Here is a 16479-nt window from a genome sequence, read left to right on the forward strand (position 1 = left end):
TTTGGTAAATACCCTCTTTCAAAAGCTTCTGCTAAAGAGAGAAATAACTGTACATTAAGGATATGTATTAACAGGTTTCAGTTATATATTATGTATTTATAATTTCAGTATTATTGTGTATTTATAATTTCAGCATTATTATCTATTTATAATTTCAGTATTATTATGTATTTCAGTTATATATTATGTATGTATAATAGTATTTAATGTATATATATATATATATATATATATATATAGGGCTAGGCCTAAACATTTTGTTGTCTGAGGTGAAATATGAATATGACACCTGTGTTATATGAGAGTAGTTCATTGTTGATCAGTAGTTCATTGTTGATCTGGATTTTCATTGCTCTCCAAAAACACATACCAGAATCACCAAACTTATTAATCATTTTTCAAGATATTATCCCACTGCATTGATACATTTTGCCACATCGTGCCAAGGCACCGATGCCAGCAGCATAGAAAGAAGTAGACTGTGTGCATAGCCAATTCAAGACACTACACATTCTGTCCACACAGGTGCTTCTTCATTAGCCCAAACAAATAATAGACACTGCAGACTAAATCTGTATTGTAAGAAGGGTGTTGGTTGGTCACTCGCACTAGCAAGACTTTTGTGGATTTACTGGATAACTGTTTTCTACAACAGCATGTTTGATAGACAACCAGAGGGTGTAATACTCTTTATTAGCAGTGATTATCCATGCATTAAAAATCTGTAGATAAAAGAACCATTAGGTGGCAGTTATCACAGAGTATTGATGTGGGATTTATTCAAAGATGTAACTACCATCAGGGGTAAAGGGAACAGTTTTTGCTTTCGAAAGGTGACTACAGTGGTCTCAGACAGTATTTAAATTCTATATGATGGGACCAACTGATAATGATGTTAACAACAGCAAATTATAAATGGGAAGCATTCAAGGAATTAATCTTGGAAGTTACTAGGCTTTAAATACCAACTGAGAAATACAAGGTTTATGCCTAAATGAATGTCAGATGAACTAATGAGACTTGTGGCAGAGAAGAAAAATGCATGGGATGCATATAAATTATCAGATGACACAAAAGCCTATGGTAGATATAGGCTAGTCTATAATCAAGTTACAAAGGAGGTTAGGGCAAGCGAATGCAGATTACAAGAACTCTTTGGCCAAGGATGCAAAGTGAAACATTAACGATTTCTTTACTCATGTAAACTCTAGAAGGAATGGGATGAATCAGATTGGTCCACTTGAAAACGACGGTTCGACTGTCGATGATTTTGCTCAGGTAGCTAACAAACTGAATTTGTATTTTGCATCTACATTCATACATAAGGAATTCTGTATGGAACTGAAGGCCAGAAGGTTATCAAACTCTAACAGAGAGTTAAATGATTTTGTACTAACTGAGAGCAAAGTGGAGGAGAAATTGTTGAAGTCAAACATAAGAAAGGCACCTGAGGTAAATGGGATCTATCCAGTTACATTAAAGGACACAGTAAAGGAAGTAAGCAAACCCTTAGCCATTATTATGAGAGCATCCTTGGACTTGGGGTGGTCCCCATGGACTGGGGATGTACAAGTGTATCCGAAATTCAGAAAGGGGAATCAAAGGGTGATATGAATGATTACAGACCTGTTAGTTTAACTTCTTTTCTGGGGGAAAATAATGGAGTTACTGGTTAAAGCGGCACTGCAGGATCATCTAGACAAGACTGCAGTGATAATTCAGACACAGCATGAGTTTGTTTAGGGAAAGTCTTGTCTGACCAATTTGATTGGATACTATGATGTGGTCACAAAGGAACTGAATGCAAAAAATAATATTGATATTATATACTTAGATATTAGGAAAGCTTTTGATACTCTTGCATATGGAAGACTACTGTACAAATTGGAGCAGTATGACATTAAGGGCAAGTTGCTGCTATGGATAAAAGAATGGTTGAGTAGGAGAAAATAGAGAGTGGTAATCAATGGACACTGCTCTTTGTGGACTAATGTTATTAGTGGAGTCCCCCAGGGTTCTGTCTTCAGTTGCTAAAAAAAATATCTGAGTTAACTTGAGAGAGAGAGAGAGAGAGAGAAAAGGAAGGAAATCCCCAAGAAAGAAAAGAATGATGATATCCAGCTCGGGACCCTGGGCGTGCCAAGCCTATACTCACTAGATATGAGTCCGTGGGGTAAAACTAGATTCAGTAAAGGTTAATAAGTACAAACAACTACCTCTTTCAAGGAGGATCATAACTGATTGGCAACATGAATTAGCCTGTAATATAACAGAACAGCTTCATGCAATATGCCAAAGCGAAGAAATTTATTATTCGATTGCCTTGGATGAATTAACTCACATTACTGACTCAGTGCAGGTGTTATATTAGCATTAGCATTAGCAAGGGCACATAATGCAAGAAAGCAAGCCTATATAGCATCAGCCAAAAAAAAAAAAAACACGCCTTCTCATTTCACCCATTCACTCGCTCCAAATGTTTGTCTAGTTCTGTCTTGAATCTGTTTAAGCTATCAACTTCTACAACGACAGATGAAAGTTTGTTCCAACAATCAACCACTCGCTGGCTAAAGGCAAACTTCCACACATTTATCCTACAACTGTCTTTCCTCAAATTGAATTTATGCCCCCTCAGGCGATTATTCTGAGTAAAGGAAGAATCTCATCAGCATTGAACATGTTCAAACCATTCAAGGCTTTATACACCTCAACCGGATCACCTCATAGGTGACTAGTCCCCAGACACTGTAATTTACAAAACTTAAGCCTTTCTTCGTAAGAGCAACCCTTTGTTCCATTCACTAATCTTGTTGCCCTTCTCTGTACTCGTTCCAACAGCTCTACATCCGTCTTAAAATGAGGCCTCCAGACCTGCATACAGTACTCAAGGTGTGACCTGACCATTGCCTTATACATGGGGATAATCACTTCTTATCCCTGCTAGAAAAATTTCTATATATCATTGATATGACACAATGAGCTACTCTTGCAGGCCATCTGCACTGCTCAGAAAATTTCATATCTGCCTGCACAATTACCCCCAGGTCCTTTTCACTCTCTACCACTGTCAGTGTAGTATCACACAGTTGATACATTACTCTGGGGTTACTGCTTCCCATATGCAATACTTTACATTCGTCAATGTTAAACTTCAGTTGCCACCTCTCAGTCTATCTGCTCAACTTTTCTAGATCCTGTTGCAGCAGCGTACTGTCATTAGTATCATTAACAGCCCTGCTGACCTTTGTATCATCTACAAACTTGGACATTAAGCCTGATATACCATCATCAATATCATTAATGAATACAGAAAACAACAATCGACCCAACACTGAACCCTGGGGACTCCACTAATAACATTAGTCCATGAAGAGCAGTGTCCATTGATTACCACTCTCCGTGTTCTCCCACTCAACCATCCCTTTATCCATAGTCACAATTTGCCTCCAATGCCACACTGCTCCAATTTGTGCAGCAGTCTTCCATGTGCAACAGTATCAAAATCTTTCTAAGATCCAAATATATGATATCAAAATTATTCTTTGCATTCAGTTCCTTTGTGACTACATCATAGTATCCAATCAAATTGGTCAGACAAGACTTCCCCTTAACAAACCCATGCTGTGTCCGAGCTATAACTGAAGCCTTGTCTAGATGATCCTGCTATGCTTCTTTAACCAGTGCCTCCATTAATTTTCCTGGAACAGAAGTTAAACTAATAGGTCTGTAATTAGCTGTCTCCCTTTGATCCTCCTTTGTGGATTGCGGTCACATTTGCACATTTCCAGTCCATAGGTACCTCCCCTGAGTCCAAGGAAGCTCTCATAATTATTGCTAAGGGTTTTCTTACATCCTTTTCTGCCTCCTTTAATATAACCGGATAGATTCCATCCACCCCAAGTGCCTTTCTTATGTTTATCTTCAACAATTTCTCCTCCACTTTACTCTCAGTTATTACAAGATTATCTAGCATACTGCCAGAGTTTAATACACCTCTGACATTCCTCTCCCTGAATAACTCCTCATGTGTGAATGTAGATGCAAAATATTCATTTAGTTTGTTAGCTACCTGAGCAGGATCAACAGTTGAACCATCGATATGAAGTGGACCAATCTGATTCATCCCCTTCCTTCTAGAGTTTACATAAGAAAAGAACTCTTTGCTGTTTTTCTTGGCATCCTTTGCCAAAGATTTCTCGTAATCTGCCTTTGCCTGCCTAACCTCCTTTGTGACTTGGTTACAGACCAGCTTATATCTATCATAGGCCTCTGTGTCACCTGTTAATTTATATATATCCCATGCATTTTTCTTCTCTGCCACATGTCTAATTAGTTCATCTGACATCCATTTATGCCCTAATCTTGAACAATATTTCTTAGTTGGTATGAAAAGGCTAGTAGCTTCCAAGATTATTTCCTTGAATGCTTCCCATTTTGAATTTGCTGTTATTATTATTATTAGCCTTATGGTGCAAAAAGCCTGAGGCTTATGCTGCACCAGCAAAAAAAAAAAAAATTCTAAATTACCCTGAGAGAGAGAGAGAGAGAGAGAGAGAGAAGTAGAAGGGAATCACCAAGAAAGAGAAGAATGATGATATCCAGCTCAGGACCCTGGGTGTGCCATGCCCATACTCACCAGATGTGAGCCCCTGAGATAACATCATCAGTTGGTCCCACCGTATAGAATTTAAATACTGTCTCAGACCACCGTAGTCACCTTTACGAATGCAAAAAACTCTTCCCTTTACCCCTGATGGTAGGTACCTCTTTGAGTAAATCCCACTTCAGCACACTGTGATCACTGCCACCTAGTAGTTCCTTTATCTGCAGATTCTTAATGCATGAAAAATCACTGCTGATAATCAGATCAAGGGTATTACTCCCTCTAGTTGCCTCCCAGACATGCTGCTGTAGAAAACAATCATTCAATAAATCCACAAAAGCTTTGCTAGTGTGTGAGTGATCAACCCACAAATTCCAGTTAATCTCTGGGAAATTAAAATCCCCCATTATAAGACACGCTGATTACTGGCCCACTCTATTTCTCTGCACAATTGCTCATTATACTCATCAGATTCATTAGGCTTATAACACACACCTACTTTCATTTTTCCTTTCCCAGTGCTTATGTCAAACCAGTAATTTTTTATTCTGTGGATTTTCATTGTCGTGAGAAGTTACTGGCTTTGGGTACCCTTACTGCTATGACACATGGAATTGACATCTTCACCGTCTTCAAAGAAAAATGCTGTGAAGCAAAACTGAATTTATGTACTTTAGTAAGTGTATGCGCAGAGATGGCACACCTTCCATGAGAGGAAAATATGAAGGATTTGTTGTGTTACTACAGAAAGAATTGCCAGATCCAGATACTTTGATTTCCTTTCACTGTATTCTTCATGAGTAGGATCTGTGTGCCAAATCTACTGTTTGAAGTGACACATTAAATAAAGTTATAGGTATTGTTAACTATGTTTGAGCAAATACATCACAACATCGCCAATCTCGCAACATGCTTCAGCTTAATGATGAAACATTCAGCGTGGATCTGCCATATTATTCTAAAGTGCGCTGGTTGTCCCAAGGACAAATACTTGGGACAACCTTGTCAAACTTTTATCTTTGTAAAAACAAATCACAATTTTGAGGAACTGAATCAACAGTGTGAATTGTCAAAAGTGGAATTCTGCAGAGATAATGCATTTTCATGTGATATAATGTCAAAGCATAATGATCTGAATATTTTTTTGCAAGATAAAACCAAATCTATATATAATATGTGGCTTAAAATACAGGAATTTCGGAAAAAGCTGACGTTTTTAAAAACCTTGCTTACCTGATCGGAACTTTCAGCTGAACACTTTCCTGAACTGGCAAAAGTAATTAATGAACAGGATAGAAACAAATTACGGAAATGCAACATGAAAGAATACACAGCTGTTCTAGACTCCCTGATTGCAGAATACAATGCTGATTTTGAGAAACATGGTCTCACGCTGAAACTAGCTTTTCAACCACACCTGACTGATGTCTCAAAAGAACCTGATGACTTACAGATGGAATTAATCGAGCTCTCAGAAGATAATATTCTGAAGTCTCTATTTGATGCGAAAAGGATCCTCTTCAAATATGGAAAAATGCTGTTGAATACCGACATCTAGATCAACATGCTCATTGAATGCTATCTTGTTTGGCACAACCTGCTGTTGTGAATCAGCATTTTCATATATGACACAAATTAAAACAAGCTTAAGATCTCAGATGAAGGATATTCACTTGGAGGACCAATTAAAACTGTGCTCAACAATGTTGGAACCAAATATCAGACTACTATCTGGCATTAAGCAGTCACAGAAAAGTCATTAAATGGTTTGTTGTCAAAGTTTGTACATTTTTAGTTTTGTTATCATCTTTGCTAAACAAATAAATGTCTTCACTAATTTTTTTGTTTAAATTCCTCATACAATGACAGGCTGTAATTAAAATTGTAAATATGCCTACAAAATTATAAATTTTTTTGTATATATTAAATTCTCAGCATGCTGACTAATAGTATTTTGGTTAAATAAAATATGGCCTTCCAAGGTAAAAAGGTTCCCCCACCCCTGCACTAGCTAAATTAATCACCTATTTATCTACAATCAGTTTGAAAGTACTGAGCAGTAAATTTGCATAAATTTTTTTCTTTCAAATTTCTTCAGAATTCAAAGGCTTCTTCAGTGGTTCACAAAATTTAATGAAAGTCACTTTTCCATTGAAGATTATCCCTTCTGTGGATAATCTGTGGCTGAGAGCAGTGTTCTATCACCTGTGGCTGAGAGCAGTGTTCCCATCATCTGTTCACAAAGAATGGTTTGTTGTTGTGTACACACTTTCTGTAAAAAATAGAAAAAAAAAAGTCCAGGTCAACTTTGAACCACCTTTTTATATCTTTTTATACTCAATGCCTTTTGTGAATGATGCACCAAAGCACCTTCCTCTTTGTCTCACCTTTATGTACATCTTTAGTTATATGTGAATTTTTAAAATTTTTTAAAGATTTTAAATGGAATTTTTTAACCAAATATTAAAAGGCTTTGGTTTTGAAAATTTATGTAGAAGCAAAATAAGAGTGAATATTTATATATACACCAATAAAATCGTTTTTAATTATTTTTATATAAAATTATTAATATTTTATCTATATTCTTTCTTTGTTTAGTTTTCCCATAAAATGGATATAGCTGAAAAAGAAATTTATGATATTGATTTCCCACTAAATGAGCAACTTTGTAAAACTCTTTTGAGCCACCATCATGATTCCAAGAAATGTGAGTATATATATCTCTGTGTGAATTTAACAATTAAATTATTTTATTATGTTCTATTTAAATGATCAAAAAATTATTAAAAAATTCAAAGATCCCATTAAATTATTTACTAATTTAAAAACTAATAGGTTTATTAGGTATATTTTTAAATATAAATAAATTTAAAAATATACCTAATAATAATACACTGTGTTTTATTATTATATTAATAAATATTTTAATAAATGTTATAAATAATAAAATATAAAAAAATTTAAATAGAAATAAATTTAATGCTAATTTAATAATTTGATAATAAAAATAAACTTAATGATAAATAAATAAGTACCACATATTTAGCATATAAGTTGACCTTTGAAGCACAGAAAAATTTGTCAAAAATCTTAAGGTTGACTTTTAGCATTAGCATTAGTAGAGGCATATGATGCAAGAAAGCAAGCTTATTCAGCATCAGCCAAAAAAAAAAGCACAACCACTACTCCCATTTCACCCCTCCGTTCGTTCGAAATAACTGTCCAGCTGAGCCTTAAATTTGTTTAGGCTATCAACTTCAACAACAAGTGGTGGAAGTCTATTCCACAAACCAACTGCCCGCTGGCTAAAGGCAAATTTCCGCACATCTATCCGACATCCGTCCTTCCTCAATTTGAATTTATGCCCTCTCAGGTGATTATTCTGAGCAAGAGGAAGAATCCCATCGGCATTGAGCATGCTCAAGCCATTCAAAGCCTTATACACCTCTATCAGATCACCTCGCCGATGCCTAGTCTCCAAACTCTGTAATTTGCAAAACTTAAGCCTTTCTTCGTAAGAGCAACCCTTTGTTCCATTCACTAATCTTGTTGCCCTCCTCTGTACTCGTTCCAGCAGCTCTACATCCTTCTTGAAATGAGGTCTCCAGACCTGTATACAGTACTCAAGGTGTGGCCTGACCAATGCCTTATACAAGGGAATAATCACATCTCTATCCCTGCTAGAAAAATTCCTGTATATCATTGAAAAGACACCATGAGCTACTCTTGCAGCTTGTCTGCACTGCTCAGAGAACTTCATATCTGCCTGCACAATTACCCCCGGAGGATGCGGAAAGGTCAGGGTATGACCACCGCATATCCCGGAGCAATATGGCCTTAGTTGCTAATGCTCCTAAAAACCAAATAAACACACAAACAACAAACAAACAAACAATTACCCCCAGGTCCTTTTCATTCTCTACCACTGTCAGCGTAGTACCACAGAATTGATACGTTGATCTGGGGTTACTGTTTCCCATATGTAGTACTTTACATTTGTCAATGTTAAACTTCATTTGCCACCTCTCAGCCCATCTGCTCAACCTTTCCAGATCCTGTTGCAGCAGCATAGCATCAGTAGTGTCCTTAACAACCCTGCCAACCTTTGTATCGTCTGCAAACTTGGACATTAAGCTTGATATACCATCATCTATATCATTAATAAATACAGAAAACAACAATGGACCCAACACTGAACCCTGAGGATCTCCACTAATAACATTAGTCCACGTTGAGCAGTGTCCATTGATTACCACTCTCTGTCTTCTGCCACTCAACCATCCCTTTATCCATAGCAGCAATTTGCCTCCAATGCCACACTGCTCCAATTTGTGCAGCAGTCTTCCATGCGCAACAGTATCAAAAGCCTTTCTAAGATCCAAATATATAATATCAAAGTTATTCCCTGCATCCAGTTCTTTTGTGACTACATCATACTATCCAATCAAATTGGTCAGACAAGACCTGCCCTTAACAAAACCATGCTGTGTCTGAGCTATAACTGAATTCTGGTCCAGATGATCCTGCAGTGCTTCTTTAACCAGTGCCTCCATTAATTTTCCTGGAACCGAAGTTAAACTAACAGGTCTATAATTACTTGTGACAGCCTTTGATCCTCCTTTGTGAATTGGGGTTACATTTGCACATCTCCAGTCTATGGGTACCTCCCCTGAGTCCAAAGAAGCTCTCATAATTATGGCTAGGGGTTTGCTTACTTCCTTTGCTGCCTCCTTTAATATAACTGGATAGATCCCATCCACCCCGGGTGTCTTTTTTATGTTTATCCTCAACAATTTCTCCTCCACTTTCCTCTCAGTTATTAGAAAATCATCTAGCTCATTGCCAATGTTTACTTCACCTACGACATTCCCCTTCCTGAATAACTCCTCATGTGTGAATGTAGATGCAAAATACTTGTTTAGATTGTTAGCCACCTGAGCAGGATCCTCAACTGTTGAACCATCAACATCCAGTGGACCAATCTGATTCATCCCTTTCCTTCTTGAGTTTAAATAGGTAAAGAACTCTTTTCTGTTTTTCTTTGCATCCTTTGCCAAGGATTTCTCATAATCTGCCTTTGCCTGCCTAATCTCCTTTGTGACTTGGTTACAGACCAACTTATATCTATCATTGGCTTCCATGTCACCCATTAATTTGTATGCATCCCATGCATTTTTCTTCTCTGCCATATGTCTCATTAGTTCATCTGACAACCATTTACGCCTGAACCTTGAACAATATTTCTTGGTTGGTATGTAAAGCTTGGTAGCTTCCAAGATTAGTTCCTTGAATGCTTCCCATTTTGAATTTGCTGTTGGTAACATCATCAGTTGGTCCCACTGTATAGAATTTAAATACTGTCTCAGCCCATCATAGTCGCCTTTACGAAAGCAAAAACCCTTCCCTTTACCTCTGATGGTAGTTACCTCCTTAAGTAAATCCCACTTCAGCACACTGTGATCACTGCCACCTAGTGGTTCCTTTATCTGCAGATTCTTAATGCATGAAGAATCACTACTGATAATCAGATCAAGAGTATTACTCCCTCTAGTTGCCTCCCGAACATGATGGTGTAGAAAACAATCATCCAATAAATTCACAAAAGCCTTGCTAGTGTGTGAGTGACCAACCCACAAATTCCAGTCAATATCTGGGAAATTAAAATCCCCCATTATAAGACTCTCTGATTTACTGGCCCATTCTATTTCCCTGTACAGTATCTTATTATACTCATCAGAGTCATTGAATGCTTCCTTATTATACTCATCAGAGTCATTGAATGCTTCCTTATTATACTCATCAGAGGCCTATAGCACACTCCTACTCTCAATTTTGATTTACCCATGCTTATGTCACACCAAACTGACTCGACACTGCCCTGTCCATCGATGTCGACTGGCTTCACTCCCTTCGATTTTATGTGTTTTTTAACTAATAGCATAACCCCTCCTCCCTTCCTATCCTGTCTATCCTTTCTGTAGACGTTGTACTCCCCAAATTCCAGTTCTGCATTCCTTATATCTGTGTGACACCATGTCTCTGATATCCCAACAATATCTGCCTTTGACGTTTTGAGCAAAACCTCAAATTCATCAAATTTATTTACTAAACTCCTAGCATTGGTGTACACGCAAGTATACATGCACCTCTTTCTATTCTTAGCTACCCTAACACAACCCATGTGTTTACTTGTACCGCAATGACTTCCAGCAGTCTCTGAAATATCCTGCATATTGTTTTTCAGGCTTCTGCTCATTCCAATAGAAGCAGTGCAAGAATCTCTTTCACCTCTGCCAGTGGCTACTGTTAATCTTTTTGTCTTTGTCTCCCCCCAAGCTAGCAGTTTTCCGACCCACCTATCACTGCCTCGATAGCATCAGCAAATATTCTTGCACCCTTTCTATTTAAGTGTATCCCATCCCTGTAGAAGCAATCTCTCCTGTTAACAAGTACAGTCCAGGCTGAAAAAAATTCTACCCCTTGAGCCTTGCATAATCTTTCCAGGACCGAATTGATCGAGAAGGCTCTCATCATATACTCCCTCCTATCGTGTCTGGGCAGAATTGCAGACACTTTCAAATTCAACCCTACTTCACGGCTTTTTTTCAACAGTGACCTGTACTTGTTAAGTAATTCCGCTGGTCTCCTACTCTTAATATCATTAGTGCCAACGTGTACAACTATATCACCTTTTGTTCCCAATATACATCAAGTATAAATCCTAAGGTTGAATTAAAAGGCAGACACCTATAGTTCGAAAGATATGAAGTATTACCAAGATATATAACAAACATGATTTCATACTGAGGCATTGTTTACAGAGAAGTTAATTTGCAGTGTAGTACTTAACAGGCAGGGAAGAATGGCTCAGTCATATAATCAAAACCTCCAATGTATACATATAGAATCAATTACAGCAATGCTGTGTTGTCATCCATGCCTGTGGGGTTTGGCTTTGTAATATCTACATAAGGGAGTGCTGTATATGTTTACTGCTTCTTCGTAGTTTACTGTAGAGTTTAATAAAATGTAAACAATTTTATCCCAATGTAAACTTTTAAAAGAAAGATCATAAATAATTGAATTGAATTGAAAAGCAGATAGTGGTTCTTAATGCAAATTTTACTGTAATCACCACTGTGCAAAATACAAAAGATTACTGTAAAAAGGGGTGAAGCCAGCATACACAATAAATGTATGATTAAGCATGAATTTTCAAGGCAAAAAAAAATAGAAGTTGACTTATACACTAGAATAGAAGTATATCCACTAGAACTGAAGTCGGCTTATACATTACAACCAAGGAACATTGCTACCATAAGACTTAGACAAATTATATGGTGTTTTAAAATTACATAGAACAAATATAGGAGCATATTCCGTAGCTAAAAATAAGAAAAAAAGTTCCTATAAACGTTTGTCCCAAAATTATTTATTTCCAAGTGATAAACATTAATCCTAAATTACAAATAAATAAATACATTTCCTTTATTCTCTAGATGGCTGAGGCCAGAAGAATAAATGTAAAATTGAAAATACTAAAACATTTTCATGTTCAAATTTATATCATAAAAATATGACTGCAAAGTGGACTTTAAATAGTACAAAGCATATGCTGACATGAATAGTATTGTTGGTTCTACTACATGAGTCATACTAATTACTCAGTTGTAAGTAACCAGCATAGCATTTGTTAAACTGATATTATGGGAGACACTGCAAATCTGTGTACTTTATTTCAGTTAGCTGATACTATTTTACAAGGGCTGTTCAATAAAGAATGATCATAATTTTTTTCACAACATACCTTCATTAATCATACATATTTTGATGGTCCGTTTCAAAGTAGTTCTCATTTGATGAAAAGCACCTACTCTAAACCTTTCTGTCATTCTTCAAAAACATAGTGGAAGTCATTTTTGTCGTGCATTTGAGAATTGTCTCTGATATTTTTACAACTTCTTCTGAAGACCGGAAACATTTCTATCTCATTATGGACAGGTTCATTCTCACCACCTAAGAGGTGATGAGAATGAATGAATGAAGGAAAATGAATCTGCCCATAACAAGTGTACATGCCTAGCTTTGTCAGCTTGCTCCCCACCCTGTACTACTCATCTATGGCTCACTGCCAGATATTTTTTCACAAAGAATTTTTCCTTTTTAATTTTTTTAAATGCAAACCATGTTATAATGGGTTCACATTAGCTAAGATGCACTGAGAAGGTGTTACCTGTAAATATAACATTGTATAGTGAAAATGTTTTAATTTTGACATTTTTTTAAATTAACATTTCTTAATTTTGGTATTCAGTTGTGTCTGTAAAATAAGATACTTCTTTCATGTTAGTTACAGAGTCACATTGTTTTTGTAGCTGTTCTTGAAGCATCAATGCAGATGATGAACGATGGACAGATTTTATTAGAAATGCTGCGGCAGATTAGTACAGAAAATCTTGGTGATGCACGACCATCTTACATGGATCCTAGTGTAAATGCTTCATGTAGCAATGTAGAACAGCAAATTGAATCTCTCCAAGACCGTAGACGTCAATTAGAGCTGTTATGGAAGCAAAGAAAAGTTCTATTAGAGCAACATATTGAAATGTGTTTGATATCCATGCAGTTAGATGAGGTATGTAATAAGTTATAATGAAGTTTATAAGCTTTTTAAATTTTGATTTCTGAGTTTGACGTTCAACAAAATTTTAATAAAATTGTATCAACAGAATATTTATAAGGCGGCATCGTTTTAAGTTATATCTCATATTGTGAATACCTTCACAACGAGTTGCCATGATATTGCACAACTTCGAATAAGTAACGCTTCACCTATGGAGAAGACTAATGTTACTTATTCTCAGATAGGTACCACCACTCAGATGGCATCATTTCAGGGCTATTTGGCCCTTCTTCGGTGGGTGGGTAGGTACCCAAGTGATGCAATGATGGCAAAACAGTTATGAAGTATAACTCCACAATATGAGAGATGCCTCATATTGTGGAGGCATAACTCCACAATATGAGGCATAACTCCACAATATGAAGTATAACTCCACAATATGAGATTGTGGAGTTATACTTCATAACTGCTTTGCCATCGTTGCATCACTTGGGTACCTACCCACCGAAGAAGGGCCAAATAGCCCTGAAATGGTGCCGTCTGGATGGTGACCTATCTGAGAACAAGTAACATTAGTCTTCTTCTTAGGTGAAGCGTTACTTATTCGAAGTAGTGCAATATCATTGCAACTCGTTGTGAAGGTATTCACAATATGAGATATAACTTAAAACGATGCCGCCTTATAAATATTCTGTTAATTCAGAAATGGCTGTGTATTAATGATGCTATTGCTCTGCCAATAATTTATTTAAGCTGTCAACTTCTACAACAACAGATGGAAGTTTATTCCAGCAATTCAACCACCTGCTGGCTAAAGACAAATGTCTGCACATCTGTTCTACAACTGTCTTTCCTCAATTTGAATTTATGTCCGTCCCCTCAGGCGATTAATCTGGGCAAAAGGAAGAAGCCCCTCAGCACTGAGCGTGCTCAAACCATATAAGGCCTTATGCACCTCAATCAGATTGCCTTGCAAGTGCCTAGTTTCCAGACACTGTAATTTGCAAAACTTAAGCCGTTCTTTATAAGAGCAACCCAACAAGATTCACTAATCCTGTTACTCTACTCTACTCATTCCAGCAGCTCTACGTCCTTCCTAAAATGAGGCCTCCAGACCTGTATACAGTACTCAAGGTGTGGCCTGACCATTGCCTTATACAAGGGTATAACACCCCCTTATCCCTGCTAGAAAAATTCCTGTATATCATCCACAAGACACCATGAGCTACTCTTGCAGGCCATCTGCACTGCTCAGAAAACTTCATATCTGACTGCACAATTACACCCAGGTCCTTTTCATTCTCTACCACCCTGAGTGTACTACTACACATTTGATACCTTACTCTGGGGTTACTGTTACCCATATGCAGTACTTTACATTTGTCAATGTTAAACTTCAGTTGCCACCTCTCAGCTCATCTGCTCAACTTTTCTAGATCCTGTTAAAGTAGCATACTGTCGTTAGTGTCATTAACAACCCTGCCAACCTTCGTATCATCTGCAAACTTAGACATTAAGCCTGATATGCCTTCATCAATATCATTAATAAATACAGAAATCAAAAATGTGTCAAACACTGAACCCTGGGGACTCCACTAATAATATTAGTCCACGAAGATCAGTGTCCATTGATTAGAACTCTCTGTCTTCTCCCACTCAGCCAACCCTTTATTTATAGCAGCAATTTGCCCCCAATGCTACACTGCTCCAATTTGTGCAGCAGTCTTCCATGTGCAACAGTATCAAAAACCTTTCTAGGATCCAAGTATATGATATCAAAATTATTCTTTGCATCCAGTTCCTTTCTGACCACATCATAATATCCAATCAGATTGGTCAGACAAGGCTTCCCCTTAACAAACCCATGCTGTGTTCGAACTATAACTGAAGTCTTGTATAGACGATCTGCAGTGCTTCTTTAACCAGTGCCTCCATTAATTTCCCCGGAACAGAAGTTAAACTAACAGGTCTGTAATTACTTATGGCACCCTTTGATCCTTCTTTGTGAATTAGGGTCACATTTGCACATCTCCAGTCCATGGAGATCTCCCCTGAGTCCAAGGAAGCTCTCATAATTATGGCTAAGGGTTTGCTTACTTACTTTGCTGCCTCCTTTAATATAACTGGATAGATCCCATCCACCCCAGGTGCCTTTCTTATGTTTATCTTCAACAATTTCTGCTCCACTTTGCTCTCAGTTATTACAAAATCATTTAACTCACTGCTAGAGTTTAATACACCTCTGGCATTCTCCTCCCTGAATAACTTATGTGTAAATGTAGATGCAAAATACTCATTCAGTTTGTTAGCTACCTGAGCAAAGTGGAGCAGAAATTGTTGAAGATCATCAATAGTGGAACAGTCTATGTTTAATAGACCAATCTTTTTTTGCCTCCCCTTTTTTTGGTTTGGAGAAAGAAAGAGTCTTCCACTGGGATAACTGCTGTTTTTCAGGATCAACCCACACACCCATTTTATCTCCAGTTATGATATATTTAAAAAATATCTCATCATTTGTTGCTCGTTCAAACAAATCAGAAGTGACTTGTTAGTCATGTTCATGTTGTTCTTCTGTTAATAGCCACAGCCCAAACTTTGAGGAAACTTGCTTCATATTCAAAGGTTTTGTTAAAATGGAATGGTGAAATCTGATGGAGATACAAGTTTCTTCAGTGATTTCATGAATAGTTGACCATCTTTGGTCATTTCATACCAAAATTCACATTTGTGACACAATTTCCTCATTTGTTGAGGTTGAGGTTGAGGGCTGGCTGTTGAGATTGCAGATCACTTTTGATAGATTCCTACCTGCTTTGAAATGGTGGTGCCAGTCAAAAACATATGAACAGCCCTTTACAGAGTCCCCATACTCAATTTTAAGAAGGTCAGATATTTCACTTGCAGTTTTTCTAATTTTAACAAACATTTTAAAATTCATCCTAACTTTAAAATAACAGTAAATACAATGAGATGTAAAAACACACCTTGGTTATCAGATGAATAACTTACATGTGAACAGCTTACTGCATGGAAGTAAGGATGAGATGTGTAAAGATGTTATGTTTTGTTGCAGTGCACTGTGTTGTCTCAACCTTGAATAACAAGTATATATAATATAATCTGGATATTCTTTGAACAGGCCTCATATATAGTTACAGCAACTTTCAGAGATGGGATCGTAAGGTAATAAAAGAGTGAACAAACTTTCCCTATACTGAAATTTTCAGCATAACTGCCCATTCTATCTTTATTT

The 16479-nt window shown here is 37.0% G+C and overlaps 1 protein-coding gene across 2 annotated transcripts in view; it reads left to right on the forward strand.

Moving 5' to 3' along the window:
• The window catches only part of zormin (spectrin and immunoglobulin domain-containing protein zormin), a 264807-nt gene that overhangs the window by 86363 nt on the left and 161965 nt on the right, over positions 1-16479 (forward strand). For both annotated transcript variants that reach the window (XM_090387636.1, XM_090387637.1), the window contains 2 exons: positions 7202-7310; positions 12979-13238. In XM_090387636.1, coding sequence (XP_090243762.1) covers positions 7202-7310; positions 12979-13238 — 369 coding nt within the window. The remainder of the gene's footprint in view (positions 1-7201; positions 7311-12978; positions 13239-16479) is intronic.

Source organism: Mastigoproctus giganteus, chromosome 13, assembly GCF_048544385.1.
Source record: "Mastigoproctus giganteus isolate SK-2022 chromosome 13, ASM4854438v1, whole genome shotgun sequence".
Lineage (NCBI taxonomy): Eukaryota > Metazoa > Arthropoda > Arachnida > Uropygi > Thelyphonidae > Mastigoproctus > Mastigoproctus giganteus.